A 26,325-nucleotide genomic window follows, 5' to 3' on the forward strand; every position below is an offset into this window, starting at 1 on the left:
GCTGCTTCACAGTTATATATCTGTACAAGAAGAACCAATTGTTTTGCATTTAACTTAGAAGAAATATGTGCTGATTTAAGGACTCTTAGTGTGGTGCTTAATTACAAATAAATAATTATGTTCAAAGTTCTTGGTACAGAAGATGGTCACAATGCAATTTTAGAGTACTGGATTTCAGAAAGAGGTTTTTTTTTTTTTTTTGCCAGAAAGGACAGGAGGCTGAAAGGAAAAATTAGAAAAAATTATCTGAGAAGTTACTCCACATTCTGAACTGGAGAAAAGTCATCATCAGAGGAAGGTCTCGCCCACCTTTTATACTTTTTATGAAAGGTGAATCTCGTTGAAGGGCAAACAAAGCCCAAGAGAAGTACACTATGGTTTTTTTTGACAATCTGGACCAAACCATCTGCTGAGATCACTGGACAATCCTAAGAGATGACTCACAGGGGCTGTGTTTTGTCTCCTCTGCTGCTTTCCCCTGCAGCCACCAAGACAGGAGTCACTCTGCAGCAAACCTTTGATTTCATTGTGCTCAGGGTGAGCGCACTGAAGACAAACCCACAGACCCACTTGCAGTGAGCCTCTAGCAAACCTCTGTGCACTGTAACCAGTCTCGCTCACATCATGCCTGACACTCAGTCCCAGCACACACAGTGCTGCCCTGGGGGGAAAACAAGGTGCCCTGGGACAGGAGGGACGAGTGGAGCCGTGCTGGAGCACCGGAACCCCCGGTACAGCTGAGAGCCCAGTGGCACCTCCGCTGTGTCACAAGGCCCGTGTGGTTCTGGAAGCCCCAGGGGTGCCCAGAGCAGCCGGGTGCTGCACAGTCTGCAGTGGCTGCCCGAGCCCAGGGCACCATGGAGTTCCTGGGCACCACACAGCTAGCCAGCTACTGTGGCCCCAAGAAAAGCTGCCTGCTCCCAGATATAGCTCCCACCAGCACCACCAAGGACACCTACCAGGCCTACTACCTTCCGGGCTACCGCCACCTCAGCACCTGGCGGCCTGGTCTGCTCCACAAGGTGGTTTCGGTCCCTCCCAATGATGACAATGGGCAATTTAACCCCAGCGGGCGGCCGCCCACCGTCCTGCCGGCGTTGCGCTCCAGCCTGCACGCCCGCTACAGCACTCGTGACTGGCACCATGCTAACACGGTCCAGTTAAAAGGCTCTGAAGTCTCCAGGTACTGTGCTGGTAGAATGAATGTGGATTCAGTGAGATTGATGCAAGACAAGGATCAACTGACTTACCAGATGCAAGAAGACAGCCGAAGAAATCTGATAGAGAGGATCTCCAACATTGATTACTGGCGATCTGAGCTCATGTATGAGCTAGAGTGTCTGCTGAAAGAGAACCAAGCCTTGGAAACAACAAAGAAGCGTCTGGAATGTGCTGTGGATGAACTGCAAGGACCACTGAAGGTAGGTTTGACATCGCTAGTTATCGCCTGACTGCAGAATGAAAACTCCTTTCTCTCTGTTGAATACTAGTATGACTTTTACTGTTAGCATCAAGACAGATCTTGGTGAAACAGTACGCTCAGCGAGCAAGAAACTTGGCCACCACAGGCTTTATATATAAAAGTCACCACAGGAACCTTATCAAGCCATTTCTATGCCCTCTTTGCATTCCTTTCTGCTTGAGGCTCCCAGTCTCCTGCAGGCACTGGCCAGTCAGCTCAGTACATTACAGCAGAGCAGAAAATGGCCCTGTAAGCTGCAATATCCCAATATTCTTAACTAACTCTGAATTTTCTGCTCTTAGTTGGTGAAAATAGTATTTTCACCCTAGAGAACATACAGTTTGTGTTACATTTTGAAGTTCTCCAGAATCTTGAAGGCAAATTAATTGCAACAGAAAAAAACACATTAATGTAAGAGTCAATGAATGATGCTACCAATAACTAGAGTCAAAGTTCTCTCATAAACATCTGGAATACTGCTGATGGAGCCATGTCTATAACGTTTCTAGGCGAGTACAAATAGAAAACTAAAATTCAGTATTCAGTAATGACTTGTTTAGTTGTCTGTATCTGTACTGACTCAGAGTGTTTGGCTGAGGATGCTTTCTACGCAGGGAACATTTTCTGCTGAAAGGCTTTGTGCCAGCTAATGCCTTTTCCTTTATTAGTATGGTTCTAAACAAGTGCATGGGACCTGGGGCAGGTTAACTGAATTCTCTATTGCCTAGTCATGCAGTCATTCTCTTGTACAGGTATGCAACTTCCAAAGTTTGGCATTGGGTAAAGCAGAATGAAGGGAGATGAGATGAAAAGGGTTTTGCCTACCACCACAAGTGGTGGTTTTGACAGCACTTAAACAAAGCTCAGTCATGTTGAGGTGTAGGCCTTGCTGCACATTAATAACCAGCTTATCAAATGGCAGCTATAGTGGCAGGTAATCCTTAAAAGCGTGTATATTGATAGATTAAGTAGTAAAGAGCCACTAAGATGGATCATTTGAGCCACCTCCTATTCTGTTCCACCTTTGATAGATGGTCTTTACTTGACATGTCAGCTCAGTGGCCCCTGCAAGCAAGGTTCAAGGTTTTACTCCATAATGCAATATTGAGCCTATTGCAGATGTTCTTTGGTTTGCTTGCAGATAGCCCTAGAATGCTTGTACCACCGTGAGAAGAGAAAGGGTATAGACTTAGTTCATGACGATGTGGAAAAGAACCTCATAAAGGTAAGATCAGGCTTACTAATTTATTTTTCCAACTGTGGAAGTAACTAAAATCCAACTAAATATTTACCAGGGTAAAAGCATTGTAATAATTTCTTCCTTTCGTTCGTTTGGAAGACTGGGGAGGGGGAAGAGGAAGAAATTTGGTAAACCTATATCTATTGGGGATGGTTAACATTCTGTTCATCCTTCCTGGAGCAAAAGGAACAGCCTAGCACTCTGTGAGGTCTTGACCAGTTCTGTCTTCCCTGATCCTATAAAAAACAAGGTAGAAACATTTCTCAAGACTATTTTCTGAGCCATGGTCTATAAAATCACAGAAGTTCTTTGGTCTTACAATATAAAATGCTGGTTTACTGCCTTGCTGTATATATAGCATGTTACTGAGCAAAGAAAATGAGATGGATAGTAGTGATTGCTAAATCTTTTAAATAAGAAAAAATAAATCACACAACATTTTGCTAACATATTTCAAAGAAGTTATACTGCATGTGGGTGAGAGCAAAAATACTAGAAAAGAACATTATGGGACAATGGCATTTCTTCAAGCACTTTTCTGGATACAGAAGAATGTGCAGACCACTGGGATAACAGAGATGCATCTGCTGAGCCTACAGCCTGCAACTTGGACTTTCAGTTTTAATGAAGAATCAAGGGTTAATATACATTAGCTTAAGTATTTCAGCACTTAATTTAGCCTGAGAATTCAGGGTAGGATAAAATACTGGTAAATGTTTCTCATGAACAGACGAAACCCCTATTGTTTCAAAATGACAAATAAAGGCTGCTTGCCGGATCTCCCCAGGTGCTCCTGTGAGCAGTGGAGTGAGCTAGACAGTGACAAGAAAGACCAACAGAGGCTCATTTTGTAATAACAGGAAAGCCGGTCCCTAAAGTTGTTGTCACTCTTATACGTACTGTACAAGTACAGAGACATAGCCTGCAGTTCTAAATCTGGGCTGTCTTAATGACTTCCAAATAAAAAATCCCTTTATTCCCCACTTCAAAACTCACAAAACTGTACACACTTAGTGAGAGGATATGTTGGGGTAAAGCAGAGTTTTTAAAAAGGAAAGAGACTGGAACACCATAATGTCATTTGAGGGACCATAATTACCATGTTTGCAGTTTTCATATTCAGTATTTTTTCTTTATTTTAAGCTGAGTGGAACCAGGCTTTGAATTTCTTTGACTAATACTTATAGTTTTGAAGAATATTACAATATACTTCCTCAGGGAGCCTGAAATTAGATTTTCAACCTACTCTACTATTAGCAAAAGATTTGTATTGTTCTAGGAAAATGCAGAAGCAGCTGGAGAGGGTAGTTTAAGGGATTAAGGTTCATGTTTCAAGTATCTTCATTATACTTAAGCCAAGGAAAATTTGACTTTATCTTTACTAAAATGACTCCACGCAATAAAACCTCCTAACATGTTTGATTGATAGAATATAAAAAGCCATACAAAACCAAGTCAAAAGATACAACTTTGTAGCACTGAAGAAGAGAGGGACCAAAACCCATCCTTTCTTGACCTAGACTGCAGGTGAGGTATGCAAGATGGTTGCAACATCTAGAATGCAGAATAAAAAGGATACATTCACCAAGACAAATGAAGTTTGATGAAAGCACTGACACTGTATTTTCCACTGTAGGAAACTGATGTATTCAAGGAATGCCAAGAAATACTGACAAAACTTGCACAGAAAATCGATCAACAGCTTGGGTAAGGCTTTACATTCAATTCCTCTTTTAAAAACAGGAAAGCTGAAATCAGTGTGGGCTAGTACCTAATGAGAGACTGGAAACAGCAAATGCAAAGCAGAGAGTTGGCCTGTTAGATGCTCATTGCCCTCCACTTTTAATTCTTACCAGTGACAAAATTTACATGTTGAAATGCAGAAAAGTAATACTATTTCAAGATAACTAGGGTTCAGTTTTTAAAGACACATTTAATCTGAAATCCTTTATTAAAATTAGGGACAGCAAAATTATAGCTTCATTGTGCCATTGTTGTTATGTTGCACACTGGAGTGAAATTCAAATGTAAGGTTTTTTTGATTACAAAAGTAAATGCAAAGAAAATTTATTATTGACAACAGAAACAAGAATCTAAGCACATCATAAGATATGAAAGGAGTTATAGAATGGAGTTAAATTATTTATATATATAATCATATATGTTTTTGTTATGGGAGGCTTTGGAATGTATTTTATTTCTTTGAGAGTACACAAATATTCTAGTAAATGTAAATTATATTTAAGTCTTTTCATTTAATTAAGTAAAACTATTATAAAATTTATAGTAAACACTATAAAGTGTTCTGTTAACTACGCAGAACTGACACAAATCTTAAAAGTCATGCCTATGTGACATGATTCTCAAAAGCAACAGTTCAAGTACGCACGGGCAAGGAAGATCAAATTGTACAGTTCTTGGTTAGTACATTACAGGAGAGGAAGGCGCAAGTAGATTTTATAAACAATTGCTCTTATTAATGGCACTGGGGACTTGCATGTGTCATGATAGAGGGATTTCTGCAGTTCATCCCACTATGGTAATGTATTTGCTGTATGATCAGATGAAAGCTAAGTTCATGTTTGTTGGCATGAACTCTGTGTATCTCTCCAGGCTGGCATTTCTGGTTCCCTTTGATTCAGTTCTGTCACCACATCAGCAGGCTGATAGCAATGCCAATTGACAAGTGCAGCACGGAAACAGCAATGTTTGTAAGAACGTCACTGTGTCTGCTGTCTTCCTGATGCCCTGGAAAGCAAGACTTTGAGTCTGTCTTCACCCACATTACTCTCATTCTAGCCAGGGTCTGCCAGGCCTTCCCCCTTATTGGAAGAGCCAAAGGAGATTAAGTTCCTCCAAAAATTCCTGTGGGTAAGAAGGCAGAGATGGAGCAACCTATTTCCCTCCTTGTGATCAAGATGAGCAGAAATATTTAAACAGATCTTCTAGTGATACATAATTTGAATCACGCTAAGTGAATGTCTCTCCAGATCAGGAGAGATGGGAAACCATAACTCTGGGCTCCCCTTTTCTTTCTCCCTTACAGCTGTGCTGGTATGAAGGTTATCAATGAAAACCTCCTCCCTTTTGCGTTCTGAGGCTTTCCTTCCTGGCACACAACAACTACATGTTTTTCACCCTTGTGGTTGTCTGTCATCAAAATGACAAACGTTATTAAATCTGATGTGTTAAATACAATTCTTTGAGGAATACTCACTGGGGGCTAGAAGAGGTGAATGGTACAGCAATTCCCTCTAGCTACCATGCAGCACCAAGTGTTTTTCAGGCACTGTAAACAGCAACAAACTATAAAGTGAAGCATTATAGGAAGCTAATGAAAGCAATTAACTGTTTAGCACAATAGCATTAAAGGTGGTTCAGATTAAGTTAAGCCTTTCCTCCATCACAGCATCAACAGAGATGCACAGCATGCCCTGGAGCAGGATCTTTCTGACAAGAACTCAGCCCATTTTATTGATGAGAAATGCTTTAACCTGAGGAACACATCTGACAGCATCAACTTTTACTATGGAGTGGAAAAAGCAGATAAGACGTGAGTATCAGTGGCTGTTGTAGCCTTCCTCCTCATCAGTGCTGGACAGGAACATTTTACAAGGGCCTGTAGTGACAGGACAAGGGGAATGGCTTTAAACTGAAAGAGAGTAGATTTAGATTAGACTTTAGGCAGCAGTTCTTCCCTGTGAGGGTGCTGAGGCGCTGGCACAGGTTGCCCAGAGAAGCTGTGGCTGCCCCATCCCTGGCAGTGTTCAAGGCCAGGCTGGACGGGGCTTGGAGCAACCTGCTCTAGTGGAAGGTGTCCCTGCCTGTGGCAGGGGGTTGGAACTGGATGAGCTTTAAGGTCCCTTCCAACCCAAACCAGTCTGGGATTCTATGATTCTCTTTCCATACTGCATGCTGTAAGTAGGAGCCTGATTACAGCACAAGTCTTAGCTTTATCTTTGAGAAGTGATTTAGAAAGAAGTGGCTTCTCTCTCTCTATGGCCCTGTTTCATCTTGATGTGAAACCCTTCGTCATCTTCAGTTATTCCCTGCCTCCTAACAGCTGCCACTGTTGGAGGCCAGGCAGAAGCTGGCAGCCTGCAGCACCTGGAGCACTGATATGGGGTGAACTGTGGTTTTCAGCAAGGGCCACTGTTCACAACCATTGCAGCTGACTCCTTGCCCTCAAACTCCTTTGTGCAGGGGGCTGCCTCTGGTTTTGATTTATGCCGTTTGGTGGCCTTCAGGTTTCAAAACAACAATAAATAAAAATTCAGCTAAGGTGTGCAGTTGAGTGCAATATACACAAGCACACACGAAGGACTATATATGCTTTCTGCAAAAGCAGCTTGGGTTATCTGGAAATGAGTCCATCAAGCTATACTGAGATATGTATTAAACAGGATGATCAATAAGATTTGGTACAGCTTTAGCAGCACAGAGTGAATTAAAATTACTGAATCAAAATGTCCCAATTGTATACAGTTTTAGAAGTGTTTATTAGTAGTGGCCTCATCAAAACCTGCGTCCAGTCCAACAGCAGAAGACAAGCAGCTTGCAATAGAGGGTAGTGTTTTTGTGCTAATGACTTGTTAGTTCCCTTCTCACTCTTTAACATGGCAGTATCTGAATGGTGAGTGTGCTTCACAATCTCTAATTATAACGATTCTGTCGTGTTGGATGGAGAAAAAAAAACACCCCAGTATTATTTGTTTACTTATGTTCTGCTTTTCATTAAAAGCTCACTTCATGCACTGCTGCAACTAGGGCATATCTGAAGTAAACTTGGCAGGCATTCTGCTGATTCTAGTAACACCACCTACTTTTAGGATTAGCCATGAATAAAATTATTCTTGTCAGCTCTAGTAAAAAGCAGATTCATGTGGATAAGTTTCACAGCCTCCTCCTTTCTGACCAGCCATTATCCAAAGAAATGCCATTTTTCATTAACATTTTCCTGAAACCACTTGGCAGCCTGAGCCCTACCTGCAGCACTCCAGAGCAGAGCAGGTGCTTTCTGCCTCAGCAGAGCCAGCCAGATAAATTACAGTCTGAAAAAGCAATGTTGGAGAACAGATTAAGTACTTCAGAAAGTCAACATGGAAACCTACCTGGAATTTAAATCTCTGCTGAGAAAACAAATATAATTCATGAGGCCATAGAGGGGGTAAAAATCCCACAAAACCAAATACCCTGCAGAAAGTACACTGGGATTGTCTGGATCAGCAGCTGTAAGCACTGTCAGCTCAGGTTTACTACACTGATTTACGTACTTTACTACAGCATCAGGTAGGCAACTGCCTGAAATGTGTAGGTCTGGAATTCCAAATCATTTAGGAAGATCAGTACTTCAGTTTGGAGAGCAAAGAATACCCTATGAAAAACTGAAGAATCAAAAAAGACCAGCGAGAAAACAGGCACTGACAAAATTAGGTTTTTTCTTTTTGCTCCCCTTAATACTTACTCTCAGTGTTCAGTTAAAATCTAGAGTAAATGTGAAACTTGCAAAGTAGTGACCTATCCCTGCAGAGTTTAACATACTGGCATAATTCTTAGAAGACAGGTTTGTATGCAGAAGGAAGTCTCAACACAGACTGAAGTTTGCTTCAGCCTTTCAATTTGGCGAGTAAAATATCTGTACCTTTTTATAAAATACCCTAAATATTTCTGGGTGACGACAGCAGTGATCTAGTAGGCTGAGCATGCATCAAAAAAGTGGTGAATTTAACACCAAACAGAGTAGCTTCTGCTGCCTCAGCAGTTTTCAAGCCAGGGGCTCAGGCTGCAGTTCCAGAGCCGTGCAGACTCCTGGTTTGGAAAGATCTGAGTCTGGGATTTATGTTCAACTGATCATGAAAATGATGGCCATCTTTGAGGCTTGGACATGAAGCCAAGCATCCCAAAGTTTGTTCACATGCAGGACATTGCAGCAGGAGTGTTCATAGTTGGTATTTTACAGTGCATGAGCCCTGTATTCAGTCTTTACATTTGGATTTATAGGCTTTGCAGTAGTAGAGCCATTTCTGTTTGTCTCATAGATATTACTAAATTTAACTGTAAGACTCCTGAAAGTTTAAAGCAGAGGTGTTCATTTTAATGCATGGAGAAGTACGAGGATGGAGATAGTTATCCAAATGACAGTGGGACAGTGCTGGTGCTGGGAGAAACTTACAGTTCTCCTTACTTGTAAGTCAGTGCTTTATCCATTTTCTTGCTATTATTCCTTCTGATGAGGAAGGCTTCTAGGAGGTTGGAGCCACATGCTTTATTATGCAAGTCATACATGAGGTATGGCTGCTCTGATAGCAGACCAGAGCTGGCCGAAGGGCTGTGGAATGCTTCTTGCCCATTTTCTCTAAGCTAGGCTGGGCTCTTAGGTTGTCTAATGGTTGGTGACACACAACTCGGCCTCCCCAAGATAAATATTTGAGTTCACAAAAGTAGGTGGTATTTGAGTCTAATTTGATGGTGTGTAATGTACAGGAGATCATGCTGAATAATCTAATAATCATCAATGCCATAAGCACTTTGAAACTTGACACAGAAAATGAGGCAAATAGGCTGAGGTACAGCAGGTATGAACTCAGACCATCACCTACCCTGTTAAAGACTGAAAAACTATTTTTAAGCATCAATAAACAAAAGGTATGCAAGAAAAGCCTGTTCTTTATACAACAGAACATAAACCTACTTACGTGGGAGTTGATGCCAGGGCCACTAAGACCTTTAGTTAGCCGTTACAATATTTAAGCAAGCCACAGAAACACTGTTGAAGCAACAGCTCTCCAAAAATATTTGCTCATTGTTGCCAAATCTTTGGTTTATAGAGGAAAAAAGGAAAAAAAAACCAAAAAGAGGGTGTGAAACCCATAGTATCACCTGATGCATGTGATTGCAGGGGTTGCAATGGATTAACATTTGGTGTTACTCCGTGTAATTAACACTGAAAGGAAACAACTCACCTAAGCTTCTATTTGTAAAATTTTCCTCGTTTTCAATTTCTTACTAGTGTTTCAGTTCCTGCAACATGGGCTAAATTCAGTGAAGACAATATCAGGTACTCACAGCATGCCAGGGCCAACTCTGTCAAGCTGCGAGAGGATGCAGAGGTTGCACTGGAGAGCACCTCTGAGGAGATGTGGAATCAGTTCATCAGTACCAACCTGGCCTTTAATAAGCGGATCGCTGAAGTGGCTGATGCAAAGAACAAACTCCAAGCACAGCTGGCCAGGGTAAGATTCACAATGAGGAACCATGCAACAACTGTCCATAATCACACATTGGTTATGTTCATTCTCAATTTACTTGTTTTAAGGAGGGAAAGATACCTTGGATGGTATTTTATTCTATTTTACATTTATTGATGATACTCCCTGGCCATTTCCTGACATAGAAATTGTGCATTAATTGCCTTTTTTTTTTTTCCCCAACAATGAACTAACTTTGGAAAGTGTGCAAATAAAAAGGTCCACAAACAGCAGCATGTTTTTCAGATTTAGAGGAAGTAGAAGACTTTAAGATTCTACATTTTCATTTGCAGCAACAAAGGAGGAGTCCTAAACTAGCTAAAATTTAAAAGTATTTACATACAGAATGTCATTAGTCTACCTTTGACAATTAAATTCCAAGTTTTCCTTCCCTTTTGATACATTTCCACATCTTTAGCCTGAATTTTGGCCTGAAAACAATCTGATATTTCAGAGCAGGTCAGACAGTGAACTTTTTCAGTATTTGTTCTGCTTTGTCTTCACATTATACAAAGCAGAAATGACACAGAGACAGACCTGTATCAATCTCTGGCCATTTTTATTTTTTAGTATGTTTTCACTGAAACAAATGATGTGTTGGAAGTGTATTAGTTGAATTTTGAAATATATATTTTGAAGTTAACAAGAGGTGCAGCCTTTGTACTGACAGATAAAGTCTTGTTAAGCTAGCAGGACTCACTGTGCTAGTTTCATATGACTTCAGTCAGAGTTCAGTAAGTTCTTAGATTAATATTCTTTCTCTTATGGAGGAGCCTTGCATTCATTCTTTTCAGTGTACATGTGGAAACGATAGAGTTTTCCTGCCATTCTATTTGCCATAAGTAGTTTTCAGGTTATTTTTAGGGACTCTTAGGAAAGTGTAAAGTAACCAGCTAAATATGTATTAAGCCACAGCACATAAATTCACATTTTCTCTCTCCCCTCCCTACACCCCCTGCTTATAAAGCATGAAAGATGTTGAATGCAGGTTTTTGTGTGTTTTAGACTGTATATGATCTAGCCAGCTACACCATTTTATCCCTGAATTGGCCATCTATCCAAGTTTCTCATGGATTTAAACCTATGAACATTTGCTTCACATTTTTCATTGACCTTTTCAACGCTTTTAAGTGCCTCTTTTATAAAAGAACTTGTGGCACAGGGCAGCACAGGGTGCACATATGGAATCACGAAATACATACAAGCAGGGATTTTGCCACGGAGTCCAGCTGACACTGACCTAACTTTTGACAACTGGTATAGACTAGGAAAGCCAATATTCATGTCCCTATACTGTCACACCATTAAATAGCAATAATAAGCTATCTATCTGGAGAAACTTCAGTAATTATATTTGTATAAAGAATAATTAGTTTGTACCGTATACATGGATAAAAAAAAAGTACCAAGATTGCACTCTATGAACTAATGCTGCCGTTACTACTGAGCCGCTAGTTAGCACATACATAGCAGAGACACTTTACTCATCACAAACTCCACAGTAATGTAGTTATGTCAGAATAACAAAATGCTAGAGGATGAACAAACTGCATATGCTGCATATGAGGAGTAATCCAGTGTTGGAAAGGAAAATACAATACATTTACAGAGCAAAAACATTGTGGTTAAGATGTGAGTAAAGTTATATGGTCAAAGTCCTGTTAATTCTCTTGCTTATGACCATACCTCAAAAGTACAAGAAGAAGGAGATGCCTCGTGAGAGCAGAAGTAAGGAGGGAGTGCTCATTTAACTGTTTTTGCACTGAATTCTCAAGCAATGAATGCTGTTCTCCAAGATACCCTTCTTTCTGCCTAATTATTTTCCTAGCTAAGCAGGCTAGCTCCATATAATGAGAGGAAAATGAGCATAGAAGAGGTTTGCTATCTTGGAAACATGAAAAGCTATCTTTTTAATGAGGTCTGGAGCCCATTTTGGAATAAAAAATACTTTTCCAATTTGTGAAACAGCAAAATCTCTTCCAGACAAAAAAACAACCAAACCAACCCAAACCCCAAAATGAACCAAAACCCTAAAATCTTACAGGGAACCTCCTGCAACCATTTCTGAAGTCAGTACCCTGAAAAAGTATGCTCTACTAGTGTCTGTCATATATACTGTGGCGATGACTGTGCTGTGTGCTATAGTTAGAATTCATCATATATATACTTTAAAAGTCTCTTCTGGCATCATCTTTTTTTTAAATTTATTTTATATGTGTATACATGTATATATTTTATATTATTACATATGCCTATATAGCTAATGGCTTTATGGCCACATGTTTACAGTCCTGACTTGCTGTGCAAGACTCCTACTGCTTCAAACTTGATTAGTGGAATCTACTAAAAATCCAAAGGGAACATGGGCATTGCTCTAGTAACGATCTGCTGGAACATTCTGGCATTGCTGTACTTAAATTGTAAAGGGACAGAGAACTTGCTAAATCCACAAGTACTTATAGAGAAGAAAAGAGAATCATTAGAATTTTTGCTTGAGCAGACAAGACCCAAAGTAGAATCAGGGGCCAGACAAAAGCCAGACAAATCCAGGTGGGCAACATAAGCACTTATTTTTCAGAGCAAAGGAATTCATCACTGCATCAGCTTAACACAGATAGATGGCTTCATTACCTCCAGGAACTCAAAATAATGATCACTGTTCTCCTTGAAAGCTCTGATCTCTACAGGCATTGGCTTACAAAGAGGAATTTCTACAGGATAGACTAGTGACCCGACGCAGTGCAGACTTAGTGCATAACCAAGACTTCTTTCTGACCCTAAGATCAAAAATACCTCATTTCCATTTCCGTCCAAACTGCACAAGTCTATGTTTAATTTATTATACTTGATTCTGGGCTTAATCTTGGTCATAACAATGTGAGATTCATCCAGAATTTGGACAGCAGAACCCTGGAAATACGAGGTGCTGGAGAGAGAAGCCCAGAAGCTCTAGCAAGATAGGTGGCAAGGGTTAGATCACAAACCAAAGACAGCATTACAGCTCCACTGTGCTTCATCATCACTGGTTTTACAGAGCATGTGGTTGTCTGGGGATGCAAATATTCTGCAAGAGTTTAATCACAGTGTTATGACTCTGGCCAGGCTCAGAGCTGCTGTAGGACCAGATTTTTAGGCAGGTGAACAGCAAATACAGTGCAGGCAATTCAGTGTAGAAGAGGGTGGTATGTTGTCTTCAGCATACCTCCAGAAACACATGAATTATGTCAAGAGACATTATGGTAAAGATATTTTACATCTGGTGTAAAAGTACACAAATCTTCAGGAAAAGAAGGAAAACCTTTAATCAGGGTGCCAGGCCCTCATTAATATGTTTATATCTCTTTTCCATGAAGGTAATGTTAATGTAAATAGTTACCTTGGCTCCAATCTCCTGGAAATAACCAATAGGGCAGGATGTTTATGTACATCAGCTCTGGGAATGTCAGACCAGACAGCAAGTGACATGTTTGCATAGTCCAGTATTTATACCATACCTCAATAGCAGATTGTCCCTGCCAGCTCCAACACCTGTACCATGCTCAGAAGTGTTTCTATGCCCAGAGGCAGAATGCCCAGCACCACCCGTCCTGCAGATCTTGCTGTTCTACCACCTGAGAGCACAGGGATCAGAAAGAGACTAAAAAACCAGGTACATGTTTAGTAAAACCATTAAAAAATAGCAATGCACTTCAATAAATGAGTTGCCATGATTCTAAGAGTATTTCTACTCTTAGCCTATACCTGAATATGTATACTTTTAGTCAATATCTGAAGAGCCTACAGTATTTTGTTTCAGTAAGTTACTCCATCTCTTAAATAAGTTACTCCCTGAGAGTCTCCATCTTTCACACATTTTTCTTAATTTTTTTATTAATTTAAGAAAAAATACCTTCTCTGTCTTAGCAAGTATTATATTTATATAGTGGCTAGAATAATTGAATACATCTTATTTACACAGCTTTCTTCTAATTTGAGGGATAAACCTATTTAATTTCACAACTTGCATAAGATAGAGAACAAAAGCCAGGAAAACTGCTGTGGCAATAAAACCAGAAACTGCCTCTGAAATAGTTTGCAAACTCTTTATCTGAGAGGTTCTGAACAGATCTTTCCTATGGCTGTTGGAATGGACAGGCCTGTTCCTCTGGATAGAAACACAAAGAGATACTGATACCTGATCGAGGTGCCCATGCAAGAAGCCTGTAGGAGAGGTGCAGCAATGCTGTGAGCTGCATGAAGGATATGTGTATAGCGGGGGGAGTACTTTCCCCCTGGCACTTGCCCCATAAAGGCTTTCATCTCAGAGCGCAGTGCATCCTCACACGACTTTTTTTAACTCAGTTTTGTTGATTGTTTTTTTCCCTCACACCTTAAAATTTCGGTTATTTATGGTATTTCATGCCCGTTCATGGTGGCTGGGTACACAGTTAATCTTATCATTTAATATTGGAACCTGCTTGAGAGTAAAGTTTTCAGGTGATTAATGAAGACCAACTCAGAAGTGGTTGGCAAGGTGTGTGCTGGTTGGTGTAGGTAGCTCAAACTTTCCTGGATAAACCTGTTTGAAGGAGGAAATAGTTATTTAAGCTAGGAACAGACTTTCAGCTAGAAACCAAGAAAAATTACAGATGAAATCTAAGACACTCACTTGAAGCCAAAACTAGATTTTTCTGTCCTAAAATTGTTGCTTGATCTCATGAAATCATAAAGACTTGCACAGACTAACTACATCAGAGTACTCACTATGGGCATGTAGCAAAACCATGTAGGAGAAGCCTGGCTCCTCAGCATGCCATGCAGCAACGCTCCACTTCCTGGATTAGCCTGAGGGGAACATGAAATGGGGAAGGCTAGAGCTGTCATAACCCAGTAACAGCCACTGCGCATCAGGATGTATTCAGGTTGTCATGAATCCGAGTCTTTATTTGTAAAATAACCTTCATGTCTTCTCACACTGAGACACACAGAGCTAAGTAAAGGCAGCCTGGGTGTGAGATGCTGCTGGCACTGATAGAGAAGGTAACTTCTTTCTGCCACAACATTCACGTGTGGGAAACTGAGGTGGTTGCTACTATTACTGCTCCCTCCCCTGCAACCCGTCTGCACTCATGCAATTCATATGAGCTTGGCAGAGCAAAGAGGATTTATTTCAGGGCAGCAGTGCTCGTACGTATTTATAAAACTGTTCCTTGTACTCAGATGAGGCTGTCTTGCAGAAAACAGAGAATGGATATCTGTAGCAGCTTTTCTAGAAAGGAAGCATATTCAGGCTCTGAAGATTCACGAGAGAAATACACTTCATTGATTCTGAAGTCAGGCCAATTTAGCTTACCGTGGCTGGGTTGAGGTTTCATTATTGACTTGAAAGAATTTCATTCCTGACAAGAAACAGAATTGCAGAGCAGCTCTATGAGCCATAGCTGTTTTGCTCTGGCACCACCTCTTTCTAGAGACATCTCTCTGTTAAAGGGATGTATATCCTCCTCTAGATGAGAACTTGAGACAGAACAGAGCATGCTCAAGGCCCAGACTGCCTGTTTTATTGTTATGTTGACCAGGTTTAGCAAAACCACATTAATAACACAGTAATTCATTTTGTTCTCCTACATGATGATGCACTCTAAAATTGCTGATCCTGCAGCATCTGAAAGTGTGATATGGTGTAAACTGGAGAGGAATTACAACAGAACTCTTGAGGCTTATTCTTGTTCCTCAGTAGTAAAAAGTGGAGCAAGGCAGTATGCAGTGGGTTCAGAATCTTCTTGTGCATAGTTATGGCTTCTTCTGGTATTTTGAAAATATTTTTAAAAATCCAGGACAAGTGAAATGATCCCATGGTTTTACTTTTAATAAAGCTGGTTTAGATGGAATGGGTTGCCCAAGGAAGTTGTGAATGCTACATCCCTGGCAGCGTTCAAGGCCAGGTTGGATGGAGTCTTGGGTGACATGGTTTAGTGCGAGGTATCCTGCCCATGGCAGGGGGGTTGGAACTAGATGATCTCAAGGTCCTTTCCAACCTTGACTATTCTATGATTCTATAAAATAAACATCTTGTACATTTTTAGGACCCCTGGAAAAGTTAAATAGAAAGTGACTCCATATAAACATGAAACTGATTTGATTCTTTCCAGAGATTAAAGTAAAAAAAAAAAAGCATACTGGAATTCAGTGGAAGAAGGATTTTTATATGATTGTAAATTGTTATACTTAACCAAAAGACAGGCCCAGAGTTCCTGGATCTTCTGTTTCAATTTATGTGGATCAGAGCAATCTCTGTTAGGGCACAGATTAAACATCCAGATGTATATTTAAAACCTTCTTTGTTTAAAAAGTATAGTATTGCCATTCTGATATTTTCCTCTTTTTTGTGACAATGTCATGTTTAAGATAGTTGAAAATGCTGGGGATTTTAGAGGTATCCTTCAGCACAAGTAGAACTTGAGAATTTTTGTGAATGCTTTAGCTTTCAGATCTGTTGACTATATTTATGCCAGCAGTATTCGCATTGTTATGAAGTGTTTTACATAAAAACTTACAATATTCCCAAATATGGACCCAATCTCTCCTCTCCTCATATGCTTGATGAATTGTGCAATGCATTGGCCTGAAGATATTTTCTCTGGGCACAAACTAAACCAGTACTTCTCTTCGTTACAAAACTCAGTCATCCCGTATCAGTATACTCAACAAATGCACTGTTACTGTTCCCAAAGATTCTAACTCTGCTTCAATACTGTTAAACTATCTGAACTGGTTACCTGCTGATGGCACATTCTGTCAAGGAGTCTGTTTTTTGCTTTTAAATGTGCTTTTCTTCTTAAGAGATTCCTGGACTATTCTCCACCACGATCTCATTAAAAAATAAACCAAAACTTGCTAAGTCATAAAACAATGACCTGCAATGAAGCTTCAAACGAAACAAACAATCCCTAAACCCAGGAAGAGAAAGGGACATGGTAATCTCTATTAAACATTTAACAGTAAAAACTGTCAGGTCCAAATTAATTTCAGATTTGAGAGCTGGGTTATACTTGTAATCCAAAGATTGCAAGGTATCCTAGTTTTACTCTGAAATAATGTTGTCATATCCTCTAAAATTAATTGTGAAATCAGTCATAATTACACCACTTAATTACATATGATAAACTCAACAAATGTAACTTTTACAAAATAATTTGGATGAAATACAGAAATGTGGATGAAAAAAGTTTAAAAAAAATGAGAGGGAAATATTAAATAAAAATAAATTTACAAAATGAGGAGGCTCAGGAATGTTCCTCCCACCATGTTACCTGGCTGCTGCTGAGCAAGCCTTGGAAAAAACAAAGCAACAAGGACAGCTGTCAGACTGTAGCCATGTTAAAAATGCTGATGTTGTACAGAAGACCATGATGCTTACATGATGAAACCATGCAACTTCAGCACCTCCTTCTCTCAGTCTATCTGTCTCCAGCCTGTAACAATCATGGCCTGGGTGAAGTGAGAGAACAGTGAGAGCGCAGTTTCCTACAGGCTCTCAAGAATTTGTGCTGCAGCACAAAACTTTACTCATGTCCTGGAAGGGAAAGTTTCCGGATGGGCAGCTGCTGGAGCCAATGCCTCACCACGCTCTCCTAGGAACACGCTGCTCAGCATTTGTTGTTTTTGCTTCCTGCCTTTGGAGGTCATCCAGAAATGACGCAGACTGATGCAACGCTGTCTGGTGATCCTCCCCACCAATCCGTTCATGTAGAGAAGATTATCTAAACCATTTGGTCCAATGTGCGGCCAGAGTGAGTAATTGAAAACTGTTTGTACAAAGCTGCTGCAACACAGTGGAAGGGGTTCCCCTGAGGCCATTTGTCTTTGTATGTCTTAAATGATGACACCTTTTTCTTTAAAAAAAGAAAAGTAATTTGAGAACACACAATAAACCCAAACCACATCCACTTACACGCAGCCAAGCGAGACTTGAAGATGGATCCATAGTTTGACATTTGAATGTTGAGTTCACAGGCAGGCTTAAACAATATTTTTCCTTAGCAAATGAACAAGGGGTTTGTTCAGTAGCATGAATCAATTCCCTTGGTTGTACATAATGTGCCTGCAGACTACTCATACCTTTATGAGCAGGACACCAGAGCACCAGTGAAGTTGTGTAACACAGGAGTGTAGTTACTGCACACTGTGCTGACACAAAGTGGTATAAGGATTGGACAGAAAACTGAGTTTTTAGTGACTTTCAGATGAAAGCTCTATTTTCATGACTAATGAACTACTGGATTCTCAATAAGGAGTAATATTTTCTATCTAGACTTCAGAGCTTGCCCTTTTCAAACATTAACATTGTGTGAATTTGCAGGCTGTGCAAGATCTAAATATTTCGAGTCATTTCTAGATACAAGACGACTCTTGTCCTATGTCAGTTGTATTTATGGGGGAAGTGCATACATGGCAGTGTTCTGAAGAGGACAATACAGTCTCCTGCTTATGTGTCACTTAGGGGAACACCTATGTGTTCGCTGTGTGGGCAAGGAGGCCTAGCCAGGTGCTCTCTGACAACACAGCACAGTAAGTCCTATAAAGGAATGGAAACAAACCTCAGCTCTGATGATTACCAACATTCATGCACTTGAAAAGTTACTACTGAATTTAAAATACATGGGTTTGTGGTCTGGTGGGTGTACCTACACTGTAGCCACACATGAATGCATCAGAAGAGGATTTGAGAAGAGTGAGGGTTCAGAAAACCACTCTTCTAGTTCTCTCTGCTAGCTGAGCTTAATGGAAACAGCCTTTCCAAGAGACAGTTTATACATGGACAGACTAAGATGCAGAAGGAAAAAGCATCCAATACATTATTTTTTTATGCAAGCAGAATGAATGAGTAAAGGGCACCTCACCATAACACAAGCATTGTCACATAGTACTGGAATGCTCATGGTTTGCTATAGGCAATCCTTATATAATGAGGATTTGTGGCAGAGCAGCAGCACTGTTATCTGAAATACTGAAGACTACTTTACTTCTTCCCTGGGTCCTCTTACAAATTTGTGTAATGCTTCCATAATCTGTTGCAGTACAGTTCTGTGCCCATGCTGTGTCCCCTTTGATGGCTTCCTGCTTTCCTTCCACATGTGGAATAAATACGGGGTACCTACACTGCTTTCAAATAAAGAGAAGGCAGGAAAAAAGTTTCTTGCAGAAAATATTAATTTCTTCCTCTTGTCTAACCTGATTTCACCAATTAGCACTAAGAGAGCTTGTAACCTGACTTCACTGAGTAAGTTAAATTGTGATAATATGAATCAAAGCAGGACAGAAAGCATCGGCACAGTGACTACACTGCATACTTACTGTAACATGAGCAGCATCACTCTGGGGAGCTGTTTTCAGTCATGATTCATTTCTGAGTGCTCTGGCCTGCTCAAGTTGTGCTGTTTCATTGATAAATTTGCTCCACAAAGGTGAATCACCACTTCCAACTGCTGCCCAAGAGAGGAAGTGTTATCACCAATAAAGCTCAAAGCCTGAACCACAAAGGTCCTACCCAGAATCTGAACTGAGAGTGGAAGTCCTCTGCTCCACCATAAACAGAAAACAAATAACCCACTCAATCCTTTCTGAAATGGGACATGACTTTGCCTAACTCTTACTGGGCTGATACCTGCTCCTTTTTCTCATTGTTTTAACTTTGAATTACACTTTTTATTAAAAAGAAATAAACCTACTTAAAACTTGCTCCAAACTGCAAGTAGAATTAGAATTAAGGTAAGAGTCTGACATGCTCACATAGCCCACTGCAGGTAACAGAACTACAGCACAGTGACTTTGGCTCACTCGCACACAGCGAGGCGTAGCATGGGAAACACGGCTGCAGGGACAGAGCTGGAACATAAACACAGGAAAGGAGGACCCTGCTGAGCAGCGGGTGACCTCCAAAAGCTCTGTGTACCCTTTGCCTCGCAGCCTTGGTACGTCACCACAGGTTGCTGTTTTGATTCACAATGAAGGTGAACAGTGGGAACAAAGGATAGGACTGACAGGCTTTAAAACTCTCCCTGACAAACATTCACTTACTCACCAGGAGCCTGGCTAGGAGCTGTCACGTACAGAGCACACACTGGATTCTCTCAGAGAGATTAAAAACAGCGACGTTCTGACAACAGCACAAGCTACTCAAATTCTGCTTCTGAGCAGCAGAAGACCCAAATTCCCAGTGTTTTCAGGGAAAAAAGAAGGGTGTGGGCTTGATGCATAATGAAAACATTTAACTTCATTAAGACTCTTTCACTGGGTCTTTATCTATAGAAATAAGTACATATAACTGGTAAAATTCTGTACCTAACAATGCATTCTTGTAAGTAGTTCCTCTGCAGACAGCTGAAGTGCACTGGATTACCTAAAACACAGCTAATCTACAGCAAGTATCTAATTAAAAATTAGATTTTTAAATAGACTGCAAAAGACTAAATAGACTACAAATAGACTGAAGAATTATAGGAATTTACTACCATTAGCTTCACTGTCTTCCATACTATGTTCCCTTCATAACAAACCAGAGTTTTTCCCCTGCAGCCTGTAAGAGTAAAAGCTGCTTCTCGGGTGAAGATGCTCTCAAGCTAGCTCTGTGAGAGCCAACCTTGGACCCAAAGGGCTCAGAACAGTGTGGAGACCTGGCTTCAAATCAGTAGGGTTCATATGCTGCTGCTCCAGGCTCCAATTCATCTATTGCAACATTGCATTGCAATGTGGCCTGTTTTATGCACAGGTACTGAGGGCAGCCCAAAATTCAGCTTTAGAGCCTTTCCAGCAGCATTAAGAACTTCAATGTTGTTCCAGCTCCACTTTGGTATAGGGGCACTAGAAACCTTTGAAACAGAGGGAAAAGATTGACAACTAAGAGTGTTGTAAGCATGTTTGTTCCATGGTAGTTATGATGGATTAGATGTACCCTCCCCATTAACAATAAATAAAAGCATTCAACCTCCTTTCTGGGGAAAGGTTTTACCCCGTAAGTATTCTGTTGGCAGATAATGAGATAAGAATCTGCATATAAGTAAAGGTTCCCTTGGTGACCTTATGTTGACCCATGTGAACCCTGATCCAATGCCCACTTCAGCTAAAGGAGGGTCCCATGACTTACAGAATCATAGAATCACAGAATAGTTTGGGTTGGAAGGGACCTTTAAAACTCATCTAGTCCAAACCCCCTGCAATGACCAGACAGTGCTAGCCAGGACATAGTTTACATTGCTCTACTGTACAGCATCAACAAGCCCTTAAGGATTTGGACTGAGGTGCAGGTTCCTGGCGTCCTTAACTCTGGGTTTTGTCTATAAATAGCCTTTCAGCAGCAGGAACTAATGCAATTTTCAAACCACACATATCACTGGCAAACCTGGTACAACTTAGTGTGTAGGCAAGTTCTAAATAGCAGCATAATTTAAATCACATTATGCCATTTTTTTGTAGCTGTTGGAATTCAAGGTGCACTGATTTTAGTAGAGTGGCTGAGAAACTGCAGTAGTTCAATTTGTTATCTTCCATTCTAAAGCTGTCTAAAGGGAAAAAAAGCTTGAAGAACCTGTTCACCACACTGGCTGTAATGAATCCTGATCAATGAAAGTAACACCAGTCAATTGGTTGGGAAATGTTGCCTGATTATAAATATTTTCTCCCTTCTTTAAGGCTGAGCAAAACTTTTCCCTGACAAGTTTGCTCATTTTTTTCATACAGATTACAACATATAAGCAAGCACATAGAGAATTTATAGGGATAAGATGATTATATGATGACATGCACTCAACCAAAAACTATGCTTTACTGCTTCCATGGGCCTCTCCCTTGTGGTGATGTTGCCACTCGTATCTTCTACATTTACAGAAAATAATCCTTTAAAGAAGTTGCTCTTCCCTCTACAGCTCCCAGTGGAGTTTTCATAACTTTGAGAATTTAGTTACAGTATGAAACTATGACCTGTGTTAATATGTTCTTGCAGCAAATGTCCCCAAAATACTTGGAGTATGGAACAATTTCAAAGGGGACATTTTTAATTCCTTCTCAATTTTTATGAGGCATTGAATTGAATGAAGGTTTAAATGAAAATGACAGCTAATTGGAATTGTACCTTTGCAAAATGTTCATAGATTAAACTTCAGAATTTTTTTTTATTTAGGAGAAAAATTAGGTAATAAAGCAAAATGAAAATAAGTCCCCATAGAGCAGTAAACACCACCTCTATGAAAATGGCTTTGTCACAAAAAACACATTTGGCATTTCCCCATCACAATAATACAGTGCTTCTCTTTCGCTTGTAATAAAATTGTATTCCAATTTGCCTACAGATTTCTTCATTTTATTATAGGAAAGCTATATAGGCTGCACATTTCTTGGTGGAAGCTGTTTGCCTGTTTTCCAGGAACAACTCCATTAAATGCTTCCATACAATGTATGAGTGTACAGCCCCCTCCTTCTGGCTCCCCTATGAGATTTGATTACCATATGTCCCTTTAAAGAAATGGCAAGATCAAGCCAATACTATACAAATCCATCTGATTCATGCAAGTTTATAGTTATCTCCTCCCCTAAATTAAGCAAAATGACATTCTAAACTGGAAGTAGTTCCGATAGGAGTGTTTAAAAGTGTAGGTTGAGTTCTGATTTTGTGTGCATACAAAGCATGAAACCATTCTGCCTTTCTTCAGGTACTTCAGGAAATCTTCCAGACCGAAGATACAATCATGTTATTGGAGAGATCCATAAAGGCAAAGGAGTATCCACTGAAAGTGGCTCAGACCCGCCTGGAAGGACGAACCAAACGACCCAACATAGAACTCTGCCGTGATGCACCTCAGTTTCAGTAAGTAAAGGCCAAACTACTCTCTCCCTTCCACCACCAGCCACTCAAGAACAGGAAATTTAACAACAGTATGAATGAATCAGATGAGATGAGAATTGCATTCATTGTATCGTGATACAAATTCTGGGAGGAAGAAGCAAAATCCAAGTAGCTACATTGAAATAGTAGGCCAAAACATCTAATGTTCAATGTGTGTAGTTGCCTTAACTGTCCTGGGAGAAGGACTCTAAGGAGCAAAATTCCTTGTTGGTAACCAGTATCTTTTGGGATTCAGTCTCGTGTCTTGAGCTGGGACTTAGGAATTGGTTTTAATCCCATTCTGTATGAAACACAAGATTTCACTTTAGGAAATACCAAATTTTAGAAACATGTTATCCCAGACAAATGTGTTTAAATGCAAAAAAAACCCCAAACCTATCTAATGGTCAAGCTCCTTAAAAAGTTAATACTGCCTCAACTAATTTTCAGGTCTATAGTGACTCCAGTACCACCTTGGTGCAGGTTAGCTCATCTAGCATACATTTTGGTTGTATAGCGGTGGGAGCTTCCCAGCACACGTTGGCACCAGCTTGGTGACCCCTGTGCTGTGATCCACTATATAGTGTGTACTGTGTCTTCCTGGATATCGAAGATGATGTCTGAGATATTAGCCTTCCTTCCCTGATGACTGAATTTTCATCCCACTTATCTCTCTCCAATGCAGCTGGAACACAACAGTGTTCCAAAAAAGTATATCTTATTTAACTACTGTCTTCCAAATACTCTGTGAGGGGGGTTTCTCAAGAAATACTGTTCCTCCCATAGCTGGAGGGAGTTTCACAGTCCAGCAAAAAGAATTTTGTGTATTTTTATGAAAAGTAGCAAACTATTCCCTTTTTATTTTTGCCTCTAGCAAAATCCCACTGTATACAAGAGCTTCACTTACAAGGAGATTAATGAAGTACATAATACTTAAACTGAGGATTTATATTCTTTTTCCTAAATGATGTTTTGTTAGCTCAAAAAGCTTCTATTTAAACAAGGAAGTGGCAATCAATCATGGTTTATTGCACTGGCATTTTTTCCACTTTTTCTAACTCCTTAAACCATAAATTGCACAATGCAATATATCTTTTTTCCAGCCTCATACCTCTTTAATTGGATCCTGACCTTTCCTTTAGCATATCCATATATGAGATTTCTTCAACTTCACGCTCTGCTCTCCACATCCATTCTGTCAAAAAACATCATTTTGGATCTGAATTCTTTTATATTCATTTGGGGAGTTTTATTCATGTGGCTTTTCATATCACATAAATCATGTCTTTTGTAGATGCAGGAGTTCAGCTGTTAGAAACCAGAAAAAACAATGATTACACTGTAGCATTCACTTAGCAGTTACATTTACTACAGGAGCAAACCATTTCCCACTTTAGTCACCATCACACCATCAAATAAGTAAGCAAATAAACTACTATCAGCATTTTATTAAAAAAAATAAACCCACACAAGCCCCAAGATGGCTTAATATTAATACATAATATTAATACATAACTCTAGCTTTATACTCACTCTGAGGCTTGTTCTCTCCTTCCTCCCTTAAGATCTCTTCTAGAAAAACGCCTGCAGCTTTGTGATTGGCACTGGTCTGGTCAGCAGGATCACTTGTATCCAAGATATAAAACTTGTTTGATTTAGGATCAAAAATGCAGTGTGTCACATTGTCCCTTCTTCATCCCACTATTGCCAGGGATGCTGTTGATGTTCATAAGGGTCCTGTCTAGAAAAGTTTGGAAGCTCTATTTCAAGGCACTGGAACATCAAAATGTCTTTGAATATTTTCTTTAATTAGAGTGAGAGGACATTAACATGACATCCTTAAAAACTATTAGTACAAAGGGGTTCTGAATTAATCTAACATAACCTAAAAGCTAGTAGGAATAAGAGCTTCACAAGCTGTTGCACAGCTACTAGGAAGTATTTTAGGTGTAACATACACACAGGTTTTCTGTCAATCTAATATGACTTCTGATATTTTAACCAAAATGTTTATATAAATACACTGTTGGTGGCTAGATGCAGTTATATTGACAGAGAATTAGCATAACCTGTTCTCCTTCCTCCAAAACATATGAATTTAGCTCTACCCAGCTCCCTAATCCAGACCAGGACATGCTAGATCCAAAGCAGTAGATATTATATTCATCAAAGCTGCAATTACAAACAGAAATTCTGACAGGTTACTTGAAATTTGGGCACTTTTTTCTACCACAGTTTTTGGATGAGCTCATGTCTCAAAATGTTTTTTCCCAGAGACAAAATCCTATCTGAGAAAGTAAAACCATTTGCTAATTCACTTTTTAAGGATTTTTTGCTTTTCAATGATGTTATGTGTATTTCTCTCATGTGGTTTAAAGCAAGAAGGAATTCAGTCCAATAGCTCAACTGTAATAGGGAAAGTAAATATCAAATGAACCACTTCTTTGTAACATGTAAATGTTATCTAAGTTTGCTGTTTATTTAAAAGGAAGTGCTGATGTTGGCACTTGTTCTCCGTGTGTGCTGCCAACTTTGTAGTTGAAGGGATTAGACAGAGAACAAATTATTAAAGTCTAGTTTTTCTGTGCTGAAACAACTGGGACTGACCCAAAACAAGTGAAAGTAGATTCTGGAGAAATCAATCTTTCTTATTTCTACAGTGCACTGAGCAATTAATACAACATGAGACAAAACACAAAGCTGACAGTATTAAAGAGTTTACCAGCTCAGGGACTATACAAGACAATTTGCCATACCTTCAGTGATAAGCCACTGGAAGAAATGTGGTTACTATCATCTCACAGAAAATCTTGACTTCAGAGCCCTACACTCAATGGTTATTCTGTCAAGTGATTCTTGTTCCAATTAACATGCTTCAGTGCCAAATCTACACTGTTCAGCACATCTTGCTGCACAAGTTCAAGCTAGCATGAATTACATCAACACTCTCCAGTAACATCCATCCCAAGTATATTTCTACAGGACCACATCCAAGTGCTCAACACAGCTGTGCTAGCCCTAGAAAAGCTACACAAGTGAGAGGCTGCAAGTGAAGAAGATAGCAATTAGAAATAAGTATCAAAAGCAGAGCAGCTTAATCTGCTAATGAAGGGCAAGGCAAGCAAGAAATCATCATTTACAGGTGCTATGCAAGCTAATTGGGCAAACAGGTTTCATACTGATTCAGTCCAAGGCAGCTGTTTAAATCCTTCCTAAAAGCATGACCTGTCCACTGTCAAAAAAAGAATGTGGTGAGGGAATACTGAAGTTACGCAAGCAACCTGTCCCCTTCTCTTTTATCAGGCTCGTGACTGAAGTCTATACCATAGATGACACCATACAGACCTTAAAGCAACGTCTGCAAGAAGCTCGTGATACTCTGCACATGCTGATGGTCAACAAATCAAACCTGGAACATGACATTGCTGTGAAGGCAAACTCCCTCTACATTGACAAGAAGTGCATGGACATGCGCAAAGGCTTCCCCAGCACCCCCCGACTCATTGGCTACACATGA

General features: G+C 40.0%; 1 protein-coding gene across 1 annotated transcript; it reads left to right on the plus strand.

Annotated features, from left to right (window-relative positions):
- Positions 1-857: 857 nt before the first annotated feature.
- On the plus strand, positions 858-26,325 carry TEKT5 (tektin 5). Its single transcript, XM_010016676.1, has 7 exons — positions 858-1,425; positions 2,608-2,687; positions 4,339-4,409; positions 6,112-6,255; positions 9,712-9,934; positions 22,636-22,790; positions 26,112-26,325. The coding sequence occupies exons 1-7, from the start codon at positions 858-860 to the stop codon at positions 26,323-26,325; spliced, it is 1,455 nt and encodes a 484-aa protein (XP_010014978.1).

This window comes from Nestor notabilis, unplaced genomic scaffold, assembly GCF_000696875.1.
Source record: "Nestor notabilis isolate BGI_N333 unplaced genomic scaffold, ASM69687v1 scaffold386, whole genome shotgun sequence".
NCBI classification, from domain to species: Eukaryota; Metazoa; Chordata; class Aves; order Psittaciformes; family Psittacidae; genus Nestor; species Nestor notabilis.